This window comes from Anomaloglossus baeobatrachus, chromosome 5 (assembly GCF_048569485.1).
Source record: "Anomaloglossus baeobatrachus isolate aAnoBae1 chromosome 5, aAnoBae1.hap1, whole genome shotgun sequence".
In the NCBI taxonomy this organism is placed as follows: Eukaryota; Metazoa; Chordata; class Amphibia; order Anura; family Aromobatidae; genus Anomaloglossus; species Anomaloglossus baeobatrachus.
Genome location: NC_134357.1, coordinates 77,979,783 through 78,003,693, shown reverse-complemented (window position 1 = coordinate 78,003,693; position 23,911 = coordinate 77,979,783). Strand labels below are relative to the sequence as shown.

At 50.3% G+C, this 23,911-nt stretch overlaps 1 protein-coding gene across 1 annotated transcript in view; it reads left to right on the top strand.

The window, feature by feature from the left end:
- Positions 1 to 23,313, top strand: part of PCGF6 (polycomb group ring finger 6) — an 81,495-nt gene extending 58,182 nt beyond the window's left edge. The window contains exon 10 of the mRNA XM_075352319.1: positions 22,226 to 23,313. Within this exon, the coding sequence (XP_075208434.1) occupies positions 22,226 to 22,282 (57 nt within the window). The 3' untranslated portion in view covers positions 22,283 to 23,313. The remainder of the gene's footprint in view (positions 1 to 22,225) is intronic.
- The last annotated feature ends 598 nt before the right edge of the window (positions 23,314 to 23,911 follow it).

Below are 23,911 nucleotides of genomic sequence, written 5' to 3'. Positions count from 1 at the left end.
CGCATCCGTGTGCATAATACTCCAGCCTATAACAAAGTAGATAAGGCACATAAGAAAAATATCACGTGCACTTTGTGGTGGACAAAATAATTATTCAGGAGCAGTTTAGTGAAGGAGTTAACCATCCTAAAATATTTAACACCCAGTGTCATGAAGGTATGGTGGCGGAGGGGTCCCATCACTTACTAGAATGGGGTCCAAGGCCCATTACTCCTCCTCGCTGCATGACGTCAATGAGGAATGAGTGTGGGGGGAGCGGTGGTCACTTTTTACTTTTTTTGCAATTTTGGTTGTGTTTTATCTGCTTCAGCTCTACCAGTACTCTGAATGCCGAGCTGTGTATGACCCCATGGTTAGACTCCCTGGCAGCAAAGACTTAAAAGGGAACCTGTCACCAGATTTGGTGACTATAAGCTGCGTCCACCACCAGTGGGCACTTATATACATCAGTCTAACATGCTGTATATAAGAGCCCAGGCCACTGTGTAGAACATACAAATCACTTTATAATAGTTACCTAAACCGGTCGCTGCAGTGCAGATGGGTCATATGGGTGCCTCCTCTTTCAGCCTGTCCTCCTTCTTCTGAAGCCAGGGTGCATGACGCGTCCTACGTCATCCACACTAGCCGACAGTGAGGGCCTGCGCAGGCACACTTTGATCTGCCCTCAATGTAAAAGTAGTGGACAACCCCTTTAAGAGTTTATCCAGTGTGTTGAGAGGTGAGCAACGCCAGTGACGTAGAATCTGCACCACCTGCCCATTATGCACACATTACCGCAGCTTATATTTAGATGCAAAGACCTCAGTGGCTTTCACCTGATGCAGAAGTGAGTGAGACCAAACACTTAAAGGGGTGGTTCACCCATTTTTTTTATTTTCTGTATGAGCTATACTTACCTTTCTAGGCGTCTTCTCCATTGCCTTCTGTTTCCAGTTCTGGCACTGAGCGGCGCTATCCTGCACGCTCAGTGCCAGTCACATGACCCCCTGGAGCTGTGGCCGCCGGCATCCTCTGACGTCCCGGCATTTCCGGGCTCTCAAACAAGACGGGTACGTCACAGGATGCCGGCGCCACTCAGATTGAGTGACAGGGCTGTGGGCGGTGACTACCGCACGTCACAGCCCAGCATCGAGGGGAGGAGCCGGAGGACGTCAGTGTGGAGCCGACATCCTGCAGAGAGGCTGAGACACGGGGCGCCAGGGTGCAGTACAGGGGGGGGTCTTTAGCTGAATCCCCCCCTGCACGTAAGTATGTGCTCACACTCTCCACCCGCCCGCTCTGCTGCGATGTCAGGAGAGCGGCCGGTGTCGGGCAGTGTGATCATCTGCTCCTCCCAGCAGCAAGACACTGACAGGCATGTCACCGCTGTGCTCTGCCATCTGTCCTGCTGCATGGGACCAACTGTCTGCAGTCTGTCACCTGCACCACAAGTCATAGAGTGGAGACAGTTGGTGACAGAGCACCTCTGCCCCCCCCCCCTGTTCTTTCCCCACTCTCTTCTCTCCCCCCACTCTTCTCCCCCTCCCCTCTTCCCCCTCTTCTCTGCCCCCCTCTTATCCCTCTCTCCCCTCTTATCCCTCTCTCCCCTCCCCTCTCTTTTCCCTCGCTCTCTTCCCCCCTCGCTCTCTTTTCCTCCCCCCTGCGCTCTCTTTTCCTCCCCCCTCGCTCTTTTTTCCTCCCCCCTCGCTCTCTTTTCCTCCCCCCTGCGCTCTTTTCCTCCCCCCTGCGCTCTTTTCCTCCCCCCTGCGCTCTCTTTTCCTCACCCCTCGCTCTCTTTTCCTCCCCCCTCGCTCTCTTTTCCTCCCCCCTCGCTCTCTTTTCCTCCCCCCTCGCTCTCTTTTCCTCCCCCTCGCTCTCTTTTCCTCCCCCCTCGCTCTCTTCTCCCCCCCGCTCGCTCTCTTTCCCCCCCCTGCGCTCTTTTCCTCCCCCCTGCGCTCTTTTCCTCCCCCCTGCGCTCTTTTCCTCCCCCCTGCGCTCTCTTTTCCTCCCCCCTGCGCTCTCTTTTTTTTCCTCCCGCGCTCTCTTTTTTTTCCTCCCGCGCTCTCTTTTTTTCCTCCCGCGCTCTCTTTTTTTCCTCCCGCGCTCTCTTTTTTTCCTCCCGCGCTCTTTTTTTCCTCACCCCTGCGCTCTCTTTTCCTCACCCCTCGCTCTCTTTTCCTCCCCCCTCGCTCTCTTTTCCTCCCCCCTCGCTCTCTTTTCCTCCCCCCTCGCTCTCTTTTCCTCCCCCCTCGCTCTCTTTTCCTCCCCCCTCGCTCTCTTCTCCCCCCCCCTGCGCTCTCTTTTCCTCCCCCCTGCGCTCTCTTTTCCTCCCCCCTGCGCTCTCTTTTTTTTCCTCCCGCGCTCTCTTTTTTTCCTCCCGCGCTCTCTTTTTTTCCTCCCGCGCTCTCTTTTTTTCCTCCCGCGCTCTCTTTTTTTCCTCCCGCGCTCTTTTTTTCCTCCCCCCTCGCTCTCTTTTCCCCCCTCGCTCTCTTTTCCCCCCTCGCTCTCTTTTCCCCCCCCCTCGCTCTCTTTCCCCCCCCTCGCTCTCTTTTCCTCCCCCCTCGCTCTCTTTTCCTCCCCCCTCGCTCTCTTTTCCTCCCCCCTCGCTCTCTTTTCCTCCCCCCTCGCTCTCTTTTCCTCCCCCCTCGCTCTCTTTTCCTCCCCCCTCGCTCTCTTTTCCCCCCCCGCTCGCTCTCTTTTCCCCCCCGCTCGCTCTCTTCCCCCCCCCCCCCCGCTCGCTTTCTTTTCCTCCCCCCCCTCGCTCGCTCTCTTTTCCCTCGCTCTCTCCTGGCATGGTCAGTACAGAAATCTCTCCATCGTGGAGGGGTGAGAGTGAGTAATAAACATGCAGTCCCTACTGTGTCTGTGTATTTATTTCTAATAAAGTATTTTTCTCTGTGTGGTCTTTTTTTTTTTTAACCCTTTATTGGAGATTCTTAATGGCCAGGTCAACCTTGGCCTGACATTTAGAATCTCGGGCTTTATACCAGCAGGTAAAACATAGCTGGTATTAACCCCTTATTACCCAGCGTGCCACCTGCCACCAGGGCCACTGGAAGAGTTGGATACAGCGCCAGAAGATGGCGCTTCTATAAAAGCGCCATTTTCTGGGGCGGTTGTGGACTGCAATTCGCAGCGGGGGGCCCAGAAAGTTTGGGCACCCTTCACTGCGGATTCCAATCCCCAGCTGCCTAGTTGTACCTGGCTGGACTCAAAAATTCGGCGAAGCCCATGTCATTTTTTTTTTAAATTATTTCATGAAATTCATGAAATAAAAAAAAAAAAAAGGGCTTCTCTATATTTTTGGTTCCCAGCCGGGTACAACTAGGCAGCTGGGGGTTGGGGGCAGCCCGTAGCTGCCTGCTGTACCTGGCTAGCATACAAAAATATGGCGAAGCCCACGTCATTTTCTTAAAAACGTTTTCAGGGAAAAACCTTTATAAAAAAAAAAAAAAATGCTTCCCTGCATTTCTATTGCCAGTGAAAGTAACACCAAGCAGCGGGGGCTAGCAGCCAGTAGCTGCTTTGGTTACCCTTAGCAACAGAAAATGCAGCGGGAGCCCACAAACAATGTGATTTTTTTTTTTTTTTTTTTATTTTTAATTAATTTTTTTTTAAAAAAAAACGGCATGGGCTTCGCCCATCGAGCACCAGAGCATTTTACTGCTCAATTTATCCCAAGTAATCAGATGACTCCAGTGTCGGCCGATTACTTGTTCTGTGTCCCCCTGCATCCATCGCAGCGTGTACGGGCTGTGAGGTCAGCGGAGTGGAGACAGTGACATGCTCTGCTCTGACACATAGTGTGCTGCATGTCACTATCTTTCTCCACTCTGGCACTTGTAGTGCAGGTGACCGGATGCTGCATGTCACGTTTTTGCCGCGATTTGGTGCCTTTTTTGCTGCGTTTTTGCTCACTGCGTTTTTAATCAGTGCACAATGCCATTAAAGATTGTTGATGAAAAAAATAAAAAAGGTCTGATGTCATTTCCTTATTCAAAATGTTCATTGTATGCAGAAGAGCAGACAGCAGCTGCAGAACTACAAGGCTCAGCATCCTCCATCCAGGACTGTATGCAGTTTTTTACCCAAAAAGAAAAAAAAAATGACGTGGGCTTCGCCATATTTTTGTATGCTAGCCGGGTACAGCAGGCAGGTACGGGCTGCCCCCAACCCCCAGCTGCCTAGTTGTACTCGGCTGGGAACCAAAAATATAGAGAAGCCCTTTTTTTTTTTTAATTATTTCATGAATTTCATGAAATAATTTTAAAAAAAAATGACGTGAGCTTCGCCTAATTTTGGTGTCCAGCCGGGTACAACTAGGCAGCTGGGGATTGGAATCCACAGTGAAGGGTGCCCATGCTTTCTGGGCACCCCCACTGCGAATTGCAGTCCGCAGCCACCCCAGAAAATGGCGCTTTCATAGAAGCGCCATCTTCTGGCGCTGTATCCAACTCTTCCAGCTGCCCTGATGCCGGGTGGCTAGCCGGGTAATAATGGAGTTAGGACTAGCTGTATATTATCAGCTAGCCCTAAGCCCGAAATTCATGGTGTCACGCCAATATTAGACATGGCCACCATGAATTTCTAGTAATGATAAGAAAAAAAAAAAAACACAACACACAGAAAAATATTTTTATTAGAAATAAAACACAACACAATTAGTGACTCCATCTTTATTGAAATAAACCCCCCTCCGCAGTAATCCTGGGTCAGGGTCCCGCGCCGTCCAATCCGGATCCAATATCATCTGATCGGTTTGCTGGAAGGAAGGCAAAGCGATCAGATGATGTGTCAGGATAAAAGATGTGAATCACATCACACATCAGCTGATTGTATAAAAGCCGATTATACAATCAGCTGAAGCATCAGTAGAAAAAAAAAAAAATAAATAAATACTCACGTCTGTGCTGATGACCAGCAGCTCCTGGAGCGGAGTCTGATCCTGTCCCATCACTGCAGGAGCTGCCGGTAATCAGCTGATGAAGTCCCCTGACGGCAGGATCAGCTGATAGCCGGCCGGGCAAGAAAAAGCCGGCGAGAATTGATCATCTGATGCGTCAGGTGACTGCATCAGGTGATCCACGGCCAGGTCCTGCAAGCTTCGTGCATGCACCGGGGAGACTGCACACAGCCAGAGCGGCGGGACCGAGACAGGGGCTGGAAGCAAGCATGGCACCCGGACCCTGCAGACAGGTGAGTATGACATACACACTCACATACACACTCACTCACACACTGTATATACACACACACACTGTATATACGCACACATACACATACACTGTATATACACGCGCACACACTTTCTTCCCCTGGCTGTGCAGAGCTGCTGTATCTGTGATTTCTCTGAGTGCACATCCACTGGGAAGAGGCAGGGAGGAGGGTTTGGGTGGGAGCAGAGTGGGTGTATTAGACACAATGGGTGTGTTAGATAAGCCAGACACCGCCCTAAAGCCACAAAGAATTCTGGGACTTGTAGGAACTGAACACAGGAAGTCAGAGGAGAGATTAACCCCATCAGAGCTGGAGCCAGCAATGACCGTGTGCTGCTAGTGCACAATGAAAGGTAATTTTGCTGAAAAAACATAATAGATGTGTTGAGGGGCACATATTAGCAAGATTTATCAGAAAAAAAAAAAATCAGTTTTGGTAACTGGACAACTTCTTTAAGAATTGACATGCTGAAAATTTATTTCTGCACCAAATCTGCAAAGAAAAAAAAAAAGCAACATGTGCACAAAACTCCGGGATTCTCATAGACTTTGCTGTCATAAGGATTTCCATTCAGTTTTTTAACAACTGCTCTAAAAAATGCAATAAAAATACACTGTGTGCACATACCCTAAGGCCCTGTGCGCACTGGAAAATGGAATTTTCTCAAGAAAATTCCGCAGGCACTGAAAGATAAAAAACCGCGGCAAACCGTACCCGAAAACCGCATGCGGTTTGCCGCGGTTTTCCCACGGTATTGTTCGCAGTTTTGCCACATGCGGTTTGGTACATGTGTTTTATTGCATTCAATGCAATAAAGCACATTGAAAAAAAAAAAAAAATAATTTCCTTCTGATAGATAAGAGATAGATAAATAAATAAACACATAGAATAAGAGATAGAGGGATAGATAGAGGACAGATCGCTGCATTTCTCACGGTCGGCAGTGAGGTCACATTACCGGCCGTGGGAAATGCCCTGTGGTTACCTCTGCTGTCTCGCTGCGACGCTGCATTCAGTGCTGTGTGTCAGTCGCGGCTGGATGTAAGCAGCGCAAGACCTGTGGATTACGCCGGAGCTGTGGATTACGCCGGAGCTGTGTGTCGGGGGGGGTTAATAAACGGGTGAACGAGGCTTTTTTTGTGTTTTATTTAAAATAAAGGATTTTTCGGTGTGTGTGTTTTTTCACTTTACTTACGGGTTGATCATGTCAGCTGTCACATAGACGCTGCTATGATCAAGCCTGGACTTAGTGACGATGATCCGCCGCCATTAACTCCTTATTACCTGGATCGCCACTGCATCACGGCATCTAGAAGAGCTGGGGACACGCCGGTACTGTCGCATAATGCATGCGACAGTCCCGGGGCAGCTGCGGCTGATATTCTAGGCTGCGGGAGGTGGGAGGGAGGCGGGGGACATTAACCCTGCCCCTCGCCCTCTCCAGCCTGAGAATACCAGACCGCCGCTGTGTGCTTACCTCGGCTTGACGGTAAAAATACGGCGGAGCCCACGTGTTTTGTTTTCTATATTTCCGTTTGCTTTCTATGTGTATTATATGTGTCTGTGTTCTATGTCTGTGATGTCTGTGTGTGAGTGTGTGTGATGTGTGTGTGTGTGTTTACTCTCTGCTCCGCTTCCTCTTCCCTGCAAACCGCAGCCAAGCTATGTACATTACCGGAGGTAAACCGCGAAATACCGGAGGGAATAACGCAGGAAAACGCAGTGAACCGCACAGAATTTGCTGCCTGCGTTATTCTCTGTGGGATTTCACGATTACATTGCAGTCAATGGAGTGAAATCCCGCAGCGACGTGCGGAAAAGAATTGACATGCAATTGTTTTTGCTGCAGGAATCCCGCAGCAAAACATGCAGCTGTCAAAATCCGCCTAGTGCGCACAGGATTTTTTTCCCCCATAGGTTTTGCTGGTGATTCACTGCAGAGATGTTATGAACATAACATGCAGCGAAACCGCAGGAAATCCGCGGCAAAAACTGGCAAGTGCGCACAGGGCCTTAGAGTCTGTGCACATGCTAAGTATTTGGTGCAGAAATTTCTGCATCTCTTGGCAGGAAAAACGCTGCTGGAAATAGGCTTGGTTTTGCCTCGTTTTTGGTGCAGATTGTTCCCCACTCATTACTATGAGGGAAATTTGCAGCAAAAGCGCTGAAAGAATTGACATGCTGCAGATTTACTTCTGCGGAAAATCTGCAAGCAAAGAATAAGAAATATGTGCACAAGACCTACGGATTCTCATACACTTTACGGATATCAGGAAACCCTTCAAGTTTTGTGCCAAAACTGTGCAGGAAAAAAATGCAACAAATCTGCAACTTGTGCACAGGAACTAAGACCAAACCGGAATGACTCCATAGTACTGAGATTAAAGGCCGCTTTTCACGCAACGAGATCGCTAACAAGATGTCGTTGGGGTCACGGAATTCATGACGCACATCTGGCCTAGTTAGCGACGTCGTTGCGTGTGACACGAGCGACCGCTAACGATCAAAAATACTCACCAAATCGTTGATCGTTGACACGTCGTTCATTTCCCAAATATCGTTGCTCGTTGGGACGCAGGTTGTTCGTCATTCCTGAGGCAGCACACATCGCTACGTGTGACCCCCCCAGGAATGACTAAGAACAACGTTCCTGCGTCCTCCGGCAGCGAAGTTGGAGTGACATTCATGCAGCTGCTCTCCGCCCCTCCGCTTCTATTGGTGGCATACTGTGTGACGTCGCTGTGATGACGCACGAACCACCCCCTTAGGAAAGAGGCTGTTTGCCGGCCACAGCGACGTCATTAGGAAGATAAGTACGTGTGACGCGTACCTCCGATATTGTTCGCCACGGGCAGCAATTTGCCTGTGACGCACAAACGACGGGGGGCGTGTGCGAACGCTAGCGATGTCGCAGCGTGTAAAGCGCCCTTTAGACTTGCATCTTCGCAATAAAGCACTGGTCTCCATTACTGTCTTTGAGTGTACACGTTGTAGGGGGCCATTTGCCAACTCTGTAACCTAGATTTGTATGGGATAACTACCATTTATTGCATCGGGTGATTACACACTTTGCAGGACTAGTTTGGTACTTTTGGCTGCACGTCCATATAAATGTCCCCGAGGACTCTCCCTTCTTGGGCACTGTTCAGACGTCCTTGTATCATAGGCCGAATGTGGACAGCGACTTCAGGACTGACTGCAAGATTCCTGATTCAGACTCATTTTCTGTATTGCTATAGGACAGTGATGGCGAACCTATGGCACGCGTGCCAGACAGGGCACGCAGAGCCGTTTGTGCTGGCACGCGCGCTGTCGCCACACTGCGCCAGTTTGATCTGCTGGTGTGGTCGCGCCGGCAGCTCAAACTGGTGTTTAGCAGAGGAGACATTTCTCCTCGCTCTGACACGACTCCTCTCCTGGGCTGCAGGCCTGTTGCCTAGGAGACGGAGGAGCGTCAGTAGGCGGCGCCGGTGTCTTGTGGCCGCGCGGGAACTGAAGTGACTGAGGACGCAGCAGTGGAGGAGTGGGGGCCAGAAGGTGAGTTTTTTTTTTTTTTTATTTTTAGCCTCTGTGCAGCTGTGCCAAGATGTGGGGGGGACAGAGCCTGCACGGGGGAAACATGCAGCGCACGGGGGACACATGGGGAGCACGGGGGACACATGGAGCGCACAGGGAAAACATGCAGCGCACGGGGGACACATGGAGCGCACGGGGGACACATGGAGCGCACGGGGGACACATGGAGCGCACGGGGGACACATGGAGCGCACGGGGACAGAGCCAGCACGGGGGAAACCTGCAGCGCACGGGGGAAACATGGAGCGCACGGGGGAAACATGGAGCGCACGGGGGAAACATGGAGCGCACGGGGGACACATGGAGCGCACGGGGACAGAGCCAGCACGGGGGAAACATGGAGCGCACGGGGGAAACATGGAGCGCACGGGGGAAACATGGAGCGCACGGGGGACACATGGAGCGCACGGGGGACACATGGAGCGCACGGGCACAGAGCCAGCACGGGGGAAACATGGAGCGCACGGGGGAAACATGGAGCGCACGGGGGAAACATGGAGAGCACGGGGGAAACATGGAGCGCACGGGGGAAACATGGAGCGCACGGGGGAAACATGGAGCGCACGGGGGAAACATGCAGCGCACGGGGGAAACATGGAGAGCACTGGGGAAACATGGAGAGCACTGGGGAAACATGCAGCGCACAGGGGAAACATGCAGCGCACGGGGGAAACATGCAGCGCACGGGGGAAACATGCAGCGCACGGGGGAAACATGCAGCGCACGGGGGAAACATGCAGCGCACGGGGACAGAGCCAGCACGGGGGAAACATGGAGCGCACGGGGGAAACATGGGAGCACGGGAGAAACATGCAGCGCACGGAGGACACATGGGGAGCACGGGGGAAACATGCAGCGCACGGGGGACACATGGGGAGCACGGGGGAAACATGGAGCGCACGGGGACAGAGCCAGCACGGGGGAAACATGGAGCGCACAGGGACAGAGCCAGCACGGGGGAAACATGGAGCGCACGGGGACAGAGCCAGCACGGGGGAAACATGGCGCACACGGGGGAAACATGGCGCGCACGGGGGAAACATGGGGCGCACGGGGACAGAGCCAGCACGGGGGAAACATGGAGCGCACGGGGGACAGAGCCAGCACAGGGGAAACATGGAGCGCACGGGGGACAGAGCCAGCACAGGGGAAACATGGAGCGCACGGGGACAGAGCCAGCACGGCGGAAACATGGAGCGCACGGGGACAGAGCCAGCACGGGGAAACATGGGGAGCACGGGGGAAACATGGGGAGCACGGGGGACAGCGCTAGCACGGGGGGGAACATGGGAGCATGGGGCATATACAAACAGAGCACGGGGCAAACTGAGCACGGGGAAAACATGGAGAGCACGGGGAAAACATGGCTGCAAAGATGGAGAGAAACGTGCAAAGATGGGGGAAACATGGCTGCAAAGATGGGGGATACATGGCTGCAAAGATGGGGGAAACATGGCTGCAAAGATGGGGGAAACATGGCTGCAAGGATGGGGGTAAACATGACTGTAAGCATGTGTGGAAACATGACTGCACGGATGGGGGAAATCATGCCAGGATGGGGTACATTTAGCAGGAAGGGAAACATGCCAGGAAGGGGTACATTTACCAGTATGGGGGGTAAATTTACCAGGATGGGGGGAAACATGCCAGGAAGGGGTACATTTACCAGTATGGGGGATACATTTACCAGTAAGGGGGATACATTTACCAGAATGGGGGGAAACATGCCAGGATGGGGGTACATGAACATGCCAGGATGAGGAAAAATGCCAGGATGGGGAACATTTATCAGGAAGGGTGACATTTATCAGGATGGGGTACATTTACCAGGATAAGGGAACATGCCTGGATGAGGTACATTTACCAGGATGGGGTCATTTAACAGCATGGGGGAACATGCCAGGATCGGATACATTTACAATGATGGGGTACATTTACCAGGATGGGGTACATTTACCAGGATGGGGCCATGATGTGGACAAATATACCAGAATGTAGGAAATATATATCAGGATGGGGGACATGTTTACCAGGAAGTGGCCAGGAAGGGGACATAACTACACAATGAAAGGGGAGGGGAGCAACTCGTACGTCTTTATGGGATTTCAAGATGTTCAGACTTTGAAATGTAGATGTGGATTACAGGGTGACCTCTGATTGCATTCCATTCTAAAATCTCTGTCTAATATGCTGCACTTTATTTCCAGAAAGATCAATCCAACTGCTGTGTCTGGAAAGGGCAGGGGCTCAGCTTCCATGTGTGGTAAGCATGCATGAGCGTGATGCCCCCTGCTGGAGAGAAGAGAAGACTGCAAAGGTAAGGTTAAAATCAATTATTTACATAATAGGATTGGTTGGCACTTCGGAAAAAAAAATGGGTTTAGAACTACAGTTTGGGCACTCGGCCTGTAAAAGGTTCACCATGACTGCGATAGGATATAACTGCGGTGACCTTGTAACGCTCAGATACGCAAGTTTAGATATGTAAATTGTGGCCAGCAGTAGAGCCCCGAGGTCAGCACAAGTGATTATTTCTATTTCTTTGTCGCTCCATTGGGAGACCCAGACAATTGGGTGTATAGCTTCTGCCTCTGGAGGCCGCACAAAGTAATTACACTTTAAAAAGTGTAACCCCTCCCCTCTGCTATACACCCTCCCGTGCATCACGGGCCCCTCAGTTTTTTGCTTTGTGTTGAAGGAGGCACACATTCACGCAAGCTCCACGTTTTAGTCAGCAGCAGCTGCTGACTTTATCGGATGGAAGAAAAGAGGGCCCCTATAAGGGGTCCCCCGGCATGCTCCCTTCTCACCCCACTCAGGTCGGCGGTGTTGTTAAGGTTGAGGTACCCATTGCGGGTACACAGGCTGGAGCCACATGCCGCTTTCCTTCCCCATCCCTTAGGGGCTCTGGGGAAGTGGGATCCTATCCGGTCATCCAGACACTGGGACCGGGCTCCCTCCGCAGCCCCTGGGGGAATCTGCCGGACAGGAGACTGAGTATCGTCAGGGACATGGCCCTGCATCCACAGGTACTCTGTGTCCCCTTTGGGACGGCGCATAAAGCACCTTGAGCCCAGACGCTGCAGCGACTGCGGCGTGGGTATGGGTCCGGGACTACCGCGCCGACCGTGCACTGCCGGCCGGCCGCGGTTTTAACTTTAGTCCCCGGCTTTTGCGGCCTAGTACAGTATACTCCCGCCCCCAGGCCTGCCAGTCAGGGAAAAGGGCGGGACGGTTGGTATGACGCCGACAGTGAGGGCTGGAGCACACTTAGCTGTCCTCCGCCCCCCTCACTAATCACGCTGGGGCACCAGATTCCCGCACTTTTGTGGCTACGCCCACGCCTCCCTCCTCCTCTGAGAACGCCGTCAGCCATTTTTTCAGCACATTCTGCGGTGGAGAACTTCTGGCTGCAGCTAAGGGAGACCCGAGGCAGGGAATCTGGTGGCCACACAGAGCGGTCGGTAAGCCACACCGGTCTGCCGGTGTTGGACCCCCCAGAGTGCCGAACTGTATATATATATATTTTTTGTGTATACATTTGCTGGTTCGGCTGTACTGTTAACTTAGGGTTATATATCCCTCAGTGATCACGGTGATCCCTTACTTATCTCCTGGAGGACAACAGCATGTCGTCCGCAAAGAGCAAGGGTACCAAGGCACAGGCTTATTTTGCAACCTGTACCTCTTGTGCGGCTATGCTACCTGCAGGTTCCACCTACCCTCATTGTGTGCAATGCTCGGCCCCTGTGACACTCACTCAGCCGGAGCCTCAGGCACTGGTGGGACCCCCGGCTCAGGTAGAGACACCGGTTCCCACTGTCCAGGTGACAGGGACAGAGTTTGCAGTTTTGGCTGACAAACTTTCTAAGTCGCTTTCACAGTCCATGGCTCAGTCTATGGACAAATGGTCTGCTAAGATACTAGAAGCCTTGCAGTCCAGACCAACAACACAGATGCAGGGCACTGTGCATTCCTCGTCCCCAGGTCCCCCTCAGTTGGCGCAGCAATCTGCTCCTGAGGTGACACATACGTCTCACGGTGAGGACTCCGACTCGGACCGCAGCCCCAGACCGGCTAAGCGGGCTCGCTGGGGACCTTCTTCCACTTCATCACGCTGCTCAGGGTCTCAGCATGAGGACTCTCTGGAGGATGAAGCGGAAGGCGCAGCTCAGGGCTCAGACCCTGACGGTGCTCTCAATCTGGATACACCTGAAGGGGACGCCATAGTAAATGACCTTATAGCGTCCATCAACCAGGTGCTAGAACTTTCTCCTCCAACTCCAACTGTAGAGGAGGCGGCTTCACAGCAGGAGAAACACCAGTTTCGGTTTCCCAAACGTACAAGGAGTGCCTTTTTCGATCACTCTTAATTTCAGGGATGCTGTCCAGAAGCACAGAGCATACCCGGACAAGCGCTTTTCTAAGCGCCTTAATGACACACGTTATCCCTTCCCCCCTGACGTAGTGAAGGGTTGGGCTCAGTGTCCAAAAGTGGATCCACCAGTCTCTAGGCTGGCGGCCAGATCTGTAGTTTCAGTGGCAGATGGCTCATCGCTCAAGGATGCCACTGACAGGCAAATAGAGCTCATGATGAAATCCATCTATGAAGCCATAGGAGCATCTTTTGCTCCGGCATTCGCGGCAGTATGGGCGCTCCAAGCTATCTCAGCTTGTCTGTCTGAGATTACTGCGGTCACACGCACCGCTACTCCGCAGGTTGTGTCTTTGACTTCTCAGGCGTCGGCTTTTTCGTCCTACGCCATGAACGCCGTCCTGGACTCGGTGAGCCGTACAGCGGTAGCATCCGCCAACTCGGTGGCAGTCCGCAGAGCCATGTGGCTACGTGAATGGAAGGCAGACTCGGCTTCCAAGAAATTCTTAACCGGTTTGCCATTTTCTGGCGACCGTTTGTTTGGCGAGCAATTGGACGAAATTATTAAACAATCCAAGGGAAAGGACTCGTCCTTACCCCAGTCTAAACAAAACAAACCTCAACAGCGAAAGTTTCAACCGAGGTTTCAGTCCTTTCGGCCCTCGGCCAAGTCACATTCCTCCACGTCAAACAGGTCGGAGAAGGGCCAGAGGAACTCTTCTGCATGGCGGTCTAAGTCACGGCCTAAAAAGACCGCCGGAGGCACCGCCACCAAGGCGGCCTCTTCATGACTCTCGGCCTCCCCAAACCGCATCCTCGGTCGGTGGCAGGCTCTCCCGCTTTTGCGACGCCTGGTGGCCACATGTCCAAGACCGATGGGTGAGAGACATTCTGTCTCACGGTTACAGGATAGAGTTCAGCTCTCGTCCTCCGACTCGTTTCTTCACAACATCTCCGCCCCCAGAGCGAGCCGCTGCACTTTTTCAGGCGGTGAATGCTCTGAAAACAGAAGGAGTGGTGATTCCCGTTCCCCCTCAGGAACATGGTCACGGCTTCTACTCCAACTTGTTCGTGGTGCCAAAAAAGGATGGATCTTTCCGTCCCGTTCTAGACCCCAAACTGCTCAACAAGCATGTCAGCACCAGAAGGTTTCGGATGGAATCTCTCCGCTCAGTTTTCGCCTCAATGTCACAAGGAGACTTCCTAGCGTCAATAGACATCAAGGATGCTTATCTCCATGTGCCGATCGCACCCGAACATCAACGCTTCTTGCGTTTCGCCATTGGGGACGAACACCTTCAGTTCGTGGCACTGCCTTTCGGCCTGGCGACAGCCCCACGGGTCTTCACCAAGATCATGGCAACAGTGGTGGCGGTCCTACACTCTCAGGGCCACTCGGTGATCCCTTACTTAGACGATCTCCTAGTCAAGGCACCCTCCTGGGTGGCTTGCCAGCACAGCCTGACCATTGCTCTGGAGACTCTCCAGAGGTTCGGGTGGATCATCAATTTCCCAAAGTCAAAATTGACACCGACCCAATCCCTGACTTACCTCGGGATGGAGTTTCATACTCTGTCAGCGATAGTGAAGCTTCCGCTGGACAAACAGCGTTCACTACAGACAGGGGTCCAATCTCTTCTTCGGGGTCAGTCACACTCCTTGAGACGCGTTATGCACTTCCTAGGGAAGATGGTGGCAGCAATGGAAGCAGTTCCCTTTGCGCAGTTTCATCTGCGTCCACTTCAGTGGGACATTCTCCGCAAATGGGACAAGAGGTCGACGTCCCTAGACAGGAACGTTTCCCTGTCAAGAGCAGCCAAAACCTCCCTTCAGTGGTGGCTTCTTCCCACTTCCTTGTCGAAGGGAAAATCCTTCCTGCCCCCATCCTGGGCTGTGGTCACGACGGACGCGAGCCTGTCAGGGTGGGGAGCGGTCTTCCTCCACCACAGGGCTCAGGGAACCTAGACTCCGACAGAGTCCTCCCTGCAGATCAATGTTCTGGAGATAAGGGCAGTGTATCTAGCCCTAAAGGCGTTCCAGCGGTGGCTGGAGGGCAGACAGATCCGAATACAATCAGACAACGCCACGGCGGTCGCATACATCAACCACCAGGGCGGCACACGCAGTCGTCAAGCCTTCCAAGAAGTTCGGCGGATTCTGCTGTGGGCGGAAGCCACAGCCTCCACCATCTCCGCAGTTCACATCCCGGGCGTAGAAAACTGGGAAGCAGACTTTCTCAGTCGCCAGGGCATGGACGCAGGGGAATGGTCTCTTCACCCGGACGTGTTTCAAGAGATCTGTTGCCGCTGGGGAACGCCGGACGTCGATCTAATGGCGTCTCGGCACAACAACAAAGTCCCGGCTTTCATGGCACGGTCTCAGGATCACAGGGCACTGGCGGCAGATGCGTTAGTTCAGGACTGGTCGCAGTTTCGACTACCTTATGTGTTTCCCCCTCTGGCACTACTGCCCAGAGTGTTACGCAAGATCAGGTCCGACTGCAGCCGCGCCATCCTCGTCGCTCCAGACTGGCCGAGGAGATCGTGGTACCCGGATCTGTGGCACCTCACGGTGGGTCAACCGTGGGCACTCCCAGACCGACCAGACTTGTTATCTCAAGGGCCATTTTTCCATCTGAATTCTGCGGCCCTCAACCTCACTGTGTGGCCATTGAGTCTTGGCTCCTAGCGTCATCAGGGTTATCTCAAGATGTCATTGCCACCATGAGACAGGCCAGGAAACCAACGTCCGCCAAGATCTACCACAGGACTTGGGAAGATCTTCTTATCCTGGTGCTCCGATCGGGGTGTTGCTCCCTGGCCTTTTGCATTGCCCACTTTTCTTTCCTTTCTTCAATCAGGATTGGACAAGGGTTCGTCTCTCGGCTCTCTCAAGGGACAAGTGTCGGCGCTTTCCGTGTTTTTTCAAAAGCGTCTAGCCAGGCTTCCGCAGGTCCGCACGTTCCTGCAGGGAGTTTGCCACATAGTCCCACCTTACAAGCGTCCGCTAGAACCCTGGGATCTTAACAAGGTGCTGACGGCTCTCCAGAAACCACCTTTCGAGCCGATGCGGGAGATCTCTCTATCTCGCCTTTCACAGAAAGTGGCCTTCCTAGTTGCAGTCACTTCACTTAGGAGAGTGTCTGAGCTAGCAGCGCTGTCATGCAAAGTCCCCTTCCTGGTGTTTCACCAGGATAAGGTGGTCCTGCGTCCGGTCCCGGAATTTCTCCCCAAGGTGGTATCCCCTTTTCATCTCAATCAGGATATCTCCTTGCCTTCTTTTTGCCCTCATCCAGTTCACCAATGTGAAGAGGATTTGCACTTGTTAGACCTCGTGAGAGCACTCAGAATCAACATTTCTCCCACGGCGCCCCTGCGCCGTTCGGATGCGCTCTTTGTCCTTGTCGCTGGCCAGCATAAGGGGTCTCAGGCTTCCAAGTCAACCTTGGCTAGGTGGATCAAGGAACCGATTCTTGAAGCCTACCGTTCATCGGGGCTTCAGATTCCTTCAGGGCTAAAAGCCCATTCTACCAGGGCCGTAGGCGCGTCCTGGGCTTTGCGGCACCAGGCTACGGCTCAGCAGGTGTGTCAGGCGGCTACCTGGTCGAGTCTGCACACCTTCACAAAACACTATCAGGTGCATGCCTATGCTTCGGCAGAGGCTAGCCTAGGTAGGCGAGTCCTTCAGGCGGCAATTGCCCACCTGTAGGAGGGGGCCGGTCTCCGGCTCTTTTTATCTAGGTATTCTGTTACCCACCCAGGGATTGCTTTTGGACATCCCAATTGTCTGGGTCTCCCAATGGAGCGACAAAGAAGAAGGGAATTTTGTTTACTTACCGTAAATTCCTTTTCTTCTAGCTCCTATTGGGAGACCCAGCACCCGCCCCTGTTCCCTTCGGGCTGTTGTTCTTTTGTGTACACATGTTGTTCATACTCAATTGTTCTTTTGGTTCATGGTTTCAGTTCTCCGAACATCCTTCGGATTGAATTTACCTTAGACCAATTTATAAGTTTCCTCCTTCCTGCTTTGGCACCAAAACTGAGGGGCCCGTGATGCACGGGAGGGTGTATAGCAGAGGGGAGGGGTTACACTTTTTAAAGTGTAATTACTTTGTGTGGCCTCCAGAGGCAGAAGCTATACACCCAATTGTCTGGGTCTCCCAATAGGAGCTAGAAGAAAAGGAATTTACGGTAAGTAAACAAAATTCCCTTCTTTTATATTTTTCCAATAGGGTAAAAGAAATATATTCTAAGATGCGCTCAGTGGAAACTTTGTAGCTATAGTGATATTGTTTCTGTGGCTGTAATAATGTGTTAATATAACAATCTGGCAGCTCCACCAGAAAGGTGACCTTTGTATGGAAAGAACTCACAGTCCAGGCAGGGCTCCGGCCGTCCAGAGGACTACACTGCAGTCTCACTTCACACTCCAAATACTGAGGAAAGAAGCATTCTCATTATATACCCGCACCTACATGGCCATTGTAAGGCATAGCGTGTTGTGGGTAGATAGCACCAGCCATACTTTTCACTTTTCTAGCTAGATAATATATGTGTGGAGTCATCAAACGTTGTTGTACTCCACATGTGACGTTACTGTTTGCAGCATGTCATCTATACTGATATCGGCGCTGCGGTTCATGATTGCCCGGTTAGTAAATCACGTCATCACTACTCTCATCTCTCTTTCAAAGTCAAGTCCAGCAATTTCTTCACAAGGCCAGTCTGCTCCTCCATTACTGAAAAATTATCTCTTAAGTTTATATACAAATGATTTTGTAGATCTGAAGCCTCTGTCACTCCAGCTCTATTTCTTGCCCCCTGGCCACCTTCTCCTGCCTGACTGGCAGCCTCTATGCTGTGTGACGTCAGGAATAGTAGAGATGAGCAAACTCAAACTTTAAGGCCGGGGCCACACGGGGATCTACTGCGCTCCTCACATGACACTATACTCACGCTGGCAGCACAGTGGGAGCCGAGTGTCATGCGAGTGTCCCTGCGACTGAGGTCCGATCATGTGTTCGGACCTCAGCTGCGGAGGTGGGCTGGCGCTGAGGGGGGAGGGAGGGATTTATCTCCCTCTCTCCTCCGTAGCCAGCTATTGCCATTCTCGCCGTGCACTTGCGGTACACCGGTGTACTGCGAGTGCACTGCGATTTTTCTCTCGCCCCATTAACTTGAATGGGTGCGAGAGAAACCAGGATCGCCTTGCACCAGCAGCATGCTGCGATTGTTTTCTCGGTCCGATTAGGGCTGAGAAAATAATCGCTCATGGGTACTGGCACATAGAGTAATATTGGTCCGAGTGGAATGCCATGTTTTATCGCATTCCACTTGCTCCGATTTTCATTCCGTGTGTCTTAGGCCTTAAGTTCAGAGTTTGTACCGAACACGGACTTTTAAAAATAACACACACACACTTGAGCGAGCAATACTGTTCTCGGGTACACGCTGTGCTCGACCCAGAGCGAGTCGCATGCAGTCTCTGATTGGTTCTCAATGGTTTTAAAACCAACATTTTTGGATGTAGTAGGCACAATGAAAACAAAAAAAACCCTGCCCTCCCAATAAATTCTGTGTTTGTGGCTGGCTCTATGTGGGGCGGATAGCCGAACTGCCTTGTCAGTGATTTCTATTGGGGTTCAGGTCAAGTCCAGGTATTTCTGATGAAGCAGCAATAGAACATCGCGAAATGCGCATCGGAGTTAAGTACAGTCATATGAAAAAGTTTGGGCACCCCTATTAATGTTTACCTTTTTTCTTTATAACAATTTGGGTTTTTGCAACCGCTATTTCAGTTTCATATATCTAACAAATGATGGACTGAGTAATATTTCTGGTTTGAAATGAGGTTTATTGTAACAGAAAATGTGCAATCCGCATTTAAACTAAATTTGACAGGTGCATAAGTATGGGCACACTTATCAATTTCTTGTTTTGAACACTCCTAACTACTTTTTACTGACTTACTAAAGCACTAAATTGGTTTTGTAACCTCATTGAGCTTTGAACTTCATAGGCAGGTGTATCCAATCATGAGAAAAGGTATTTAAGGTGGCCACTTGCAAGTTGTTCTCCTATTTGAATCTCCTATGAAGAGTGGCATCATGGGCTCCTCAAAACAACTCTCAAATGATCTGAAAACAAAGATTACTCAACATAGTTGTTCAGGGGAAGGATACAAAAAGTTGTCTCAGAGAATTAAACTGTCAGTTTCCACTGTGAGGAACATAGTAAGGAAATGGAAGAACACAGGTACAGTTCTTGTTAAGCCCAGAAGTGGCAGGCCAAGAAAAATATCAGAAAGGCAGAGAAGAAGAATGGTGAGAACAGTCAAGGACAATCCACAGACCACCTCCAAAGACCTGCAGCTTCATCTTGCTGCAGATGGTGTCAATGTGCATCGGTCAACAATACAGCGCACTTTGCTCAAGGAGAAGCTGTATGGGAGAGTGATGCGAAAGAAGCCGTTTCTGCAAGCACGCCACAAACACAGTCGCCTGAGGTATGCAAAAGTACATTTGGACAAGCCAGTTACATTTTGGAAGAAGGTCCTGTGGACTGATGAAAGAAAGATTGAGTTGTTTGGTCATACAAAAAGGCGTTATGCATGGAGGCAAAAAAACACGGCATTCCAAGAAAAGCACTTGCTACCCACAGTAAAATTTGGTGGAGGTTCCATCATGCTTTGGGGCTGTGTGGCCAATGCCGGCACCGGGAATCTTGTTAAAGTTGAGGATCGCATGGATTCAACTCAGTATCAGCAGATTCTTGACAATAATGTGCAAGAATCAGTGACGAAGTTGAAGTTACGCAGGGGACGGATATTTCAGCAAGACAATGATCCAAAACACCGCTCCAAATCTACTCAGGCATTCATGCAGAGGAACAATTACAATGTTCTGGAATGGCCATCCCAGTCCCCAGACCTGAATATCATTGAACATCTGTGGGATGATTTGAAGCGGGCTGTCCATGCTCAGTGACCATCAAACTTAACTGAACTGGAATTGTTTTGTAAACCGGAATGGTCAAATATACCTTCATCCAGGATCCATGAACTACATTTTCTGTTAGTACAATAAACCTCATTTCAATCCAGAAATATTACTCAGTCCATCAGTTATTAGATATATGAAAGTGAAATAGCTGTTGCAAAAACCAAAATTGTTATAAAGAAAAAAGGTTAACATTAATAGGGGTGCCCAAACTTTTTCATATGACTGTATATGCAGTGAGCGACACTCGGTGTGGGATACTTTCCCATGGGTAAGACCTTTTGACTTTGGGGGACACTGCATTAATAATTTTGGATTTTGATATGGCATGTTACATCATTTTGTCCCCCAGATATTAGCCCAATTTTTGTGGCATTTAGAATATAATTTATTGTTCAATATCCTATGTAATTTTACTCCAATCCCTTTTGGGTTCCCTATTGCTATATATTGAGATATCTGCTCACTTTTGGGTTGTCAATGCTTACTTGTAACATCTTGTAGCACCTTGGTTTTAATGTTCATATGTATCTTTGATTATTTTTAAACAAATAATAATTTTGTGAGTAATAAAAATTGTTAAATTGTTTTATAAGCCAGATAACTCTCCCAGTGTCCTCCTTATTCCGGGACTGAAATTTATTTAAAGTCCGGTTGAACGCGTCAAACCCGAACTTCAATGGGCCTGCTCAACTCTAGTCATCATTTATGCAGGAGGAGGCAGCACAGGGCAGGGAATAGAGCTGGAGTGACGGAGGCTTCAGACCTACCAGAGTTCTTCAGCCTCATTTGCATGTCATTTCAAACATTGATTTTTCAGTAATGGAGGAACAGATTGGCCTTGTGAAGGTATTGCTGGATTTGTCTCTGAAAGAGTTACATGGGCATATAAATAGTTTGGGAGGTTAAATTCTTCTGGCAGGTTCCCTTTAAAGAATATCCAAACTATGACATCCTACTGGCTTATGTATACAGTTCCTACAATACCTGTGTGTCTTCATAGACTACAAATAGACCTGTTAGTAATGTGATGTTGCAATCCGATGTTACTATAAGGGGGGAGGGGGGGGGGGGGGCAGATAAAAGTAGGGAGTAACGCATGGCTGCAGGCAGAATATTGCACATTGTGGTGTCCTGTGCACTGAGGCTTTCAATCCAAGCAGGGTGTTTCTGCGCAGAAATCCACAACTGGCTGGGGAGACGTGATGCCAGCTGGCAGACAGCCTGGCGGCCAGTGAGCAATTAACACAGGTGCCCAGGGACCGGGTAGGGAAAGCTAGCTGGTTAACAAGTTCATAGCTTTATGGTAATGTAATACTGGCTCATAGGCACATGATGATACACAGAATGGAAGTGTATAATGTAACACTATTGACAGTCTTGAGTATCCATGTGTAATGGGAAATATTGCAGCAAATTTCCTTGCACGCTTCCTCGCTTCTGTGCTTGCTTTGTGCTGGGTATCTAATTACCAGACTCCATATCTAATATATAAAGATGTGTGTGTGTGTTTGTATGTATGTGTGTATATATGTATGTGTGTGTGTGTCCACTAAAAGAATCCGCACCGTCGCATTTACAATCATGAAATTTTGCACAGATGCCCCATATGACTCAGGGAACGTCATAGACTATGTTTTGACGGGAAAATGTAACCCCGCGCTTTACAGTTACTCTCCTAAAAACCTGCCTCCATTAAAGTCAATGGAGCGGCGAGCTATTAAGTTATTAATAGGAGCTTTAATTGGTTGCTATAGGAACAAAATAAGTTGTTAGTATAAGAAGCCGATGTCCGAGGTAATAAGATGTCGGTGGGGAGACGGATAGAGAGCGAGAGAAAGAGACAGACAGTCAAAGAGACAGAGGCAGAGAGACAGGCAGAGACAGACAGGGAAAGAGACAGAGACAGGGACAAGGAAAGAGACAGACAGAGAGACATACAGACACAGATAGAGAGAGACTGATACAGAGACAGACAGAGAGACAGTTATTATCCCGGGCAACGCCCGGGTACTACAGCTAGTATATTATATATCCTATTATAATCTGTGTCCATGTTTTGTATCGTTTATTATCAGGATGGATTACTTGTCCTTCACTTTGGCCTGGGCATGTCTCCATTATCAATGACTTGAAAAGTTTTCTCTAAGGCTTGGACAATGCGAAGACTGAACTATAAAGACAGAAGATGCAGGATGAGCACTACGGCAGTGGTATTGCGGGTTTATCTGACGTCAATGTCAAAAGCGTCGGTCTCATCGGTGGTTGTTAGTATTGCTTAGTTCTCCTATATCAATAAGCCTGGAATTTGACTTGATGGAAATCGGCCATCTGCAGAAGTGTTGTTCTCCAGCTGTTGTAAGACGTCGCAGCATGCTGGGAGTTGTAGTTACCCAGCTGCTGGTTATAAACCACTGATGTAAATTTGCACTGTTAAGTCTTTGTAAAAACAAGTAGACCAAATAATGACTTTCCGGATAGAACATAGTGTTAGTTATCCATGGATCAGTTTAGCAGACACACTTTAAATTGCCTTGAAGATGTGAAGGTCCAGAAAAATGTGGAAAAGCGTAAAAGATATCCCACCGTGACAGGTGTACCCCATCATGATGGTCCCTAACACGTGTAGTTCACCTCGCTATGTGGCAGCAGGCCTCAGAATACACGGGGACGGAGCAGGACCTAGACCTTACGGAGTCACACCGGCCCTTGGAAAGCGGCACATTTTCCACAAAGAAATACACAGTGGAATTCCCACTGCATTTATGTTACATAGCAACATACTGTGAATTAGATAACCACTATAATCCACAGGGTACATACATGGGGCAGAAAAAGATGGGAATCCTTGTGGTGCGGCAGCAGCGGAGAGTTGCAGAAATTGGTGATGTCAGACCTGGGAACGCTGTCCCTTTTTGGCACCTTCTCCTCAATGCCCAGATAAGCTAAATAATCCTCGTATGTTCATTTTACTACTTTTGAAAATATGTCAATAATTTCAATTTGCGCAAAATTTTACGTAATTCTTATACAGTTTACGTAAAGTCATGAAAATTTGTTTAAAGGTTGAAATTATCGTATTTTTCGGATTCTAAGACGCACTTTTCCTCTCAAAACTTTGAGGAAAATGAGGGGTGCGTCTTATAAGCCGAATATAGCTTACTGGGGGGGGGGTGGAGAGGGGTCACAGGAGGCAGGGGCGATGCTGCAGGCGGGGAGGCAGGGGCTGCCATCCTAAATGTTGGCAGTGTGGGCTTCAAATAATGGCGCCTGTAGTCCACTTGTGGACAAATAGAGCTCTCGGCTCAAGATTTCATCTGCGTACGCGCCACCTCTGGCCCATTGATCGCGCAGCAGCGGACTTAAGGAAAATGGTGCCCGGAGGTGATGCGTGTGCACATGAGAGCTAGGCTTGTGATTGAGGCGATAGCTCAATCTGCGCACGCACTGACTCCTGTCACATCATTTCTTTGAAGCCCTCGCAACCCTGACATTCAGGATGGCGGCCCCTGCCTCACCGCACACAGCGCAGCAAAGCCTCTCAGTGCCGCCGTCCTCTGGGACACCCGCGGCGCCAACAGCATCATCACCCTACTCCAGTACCGCCCCTTCCTCCTCCGACCCCCGCTCCACCACCGCTGCTGCCCCCCCTCCGGTAAGACGCCACCGGATTATAAGATGGACCCCATATTTTTTTTCATTTTTTTTTTCTCTAAATTTGAGGTGCGTCTTATAATCCGGTACGTCTTATAAAACGGAAAATA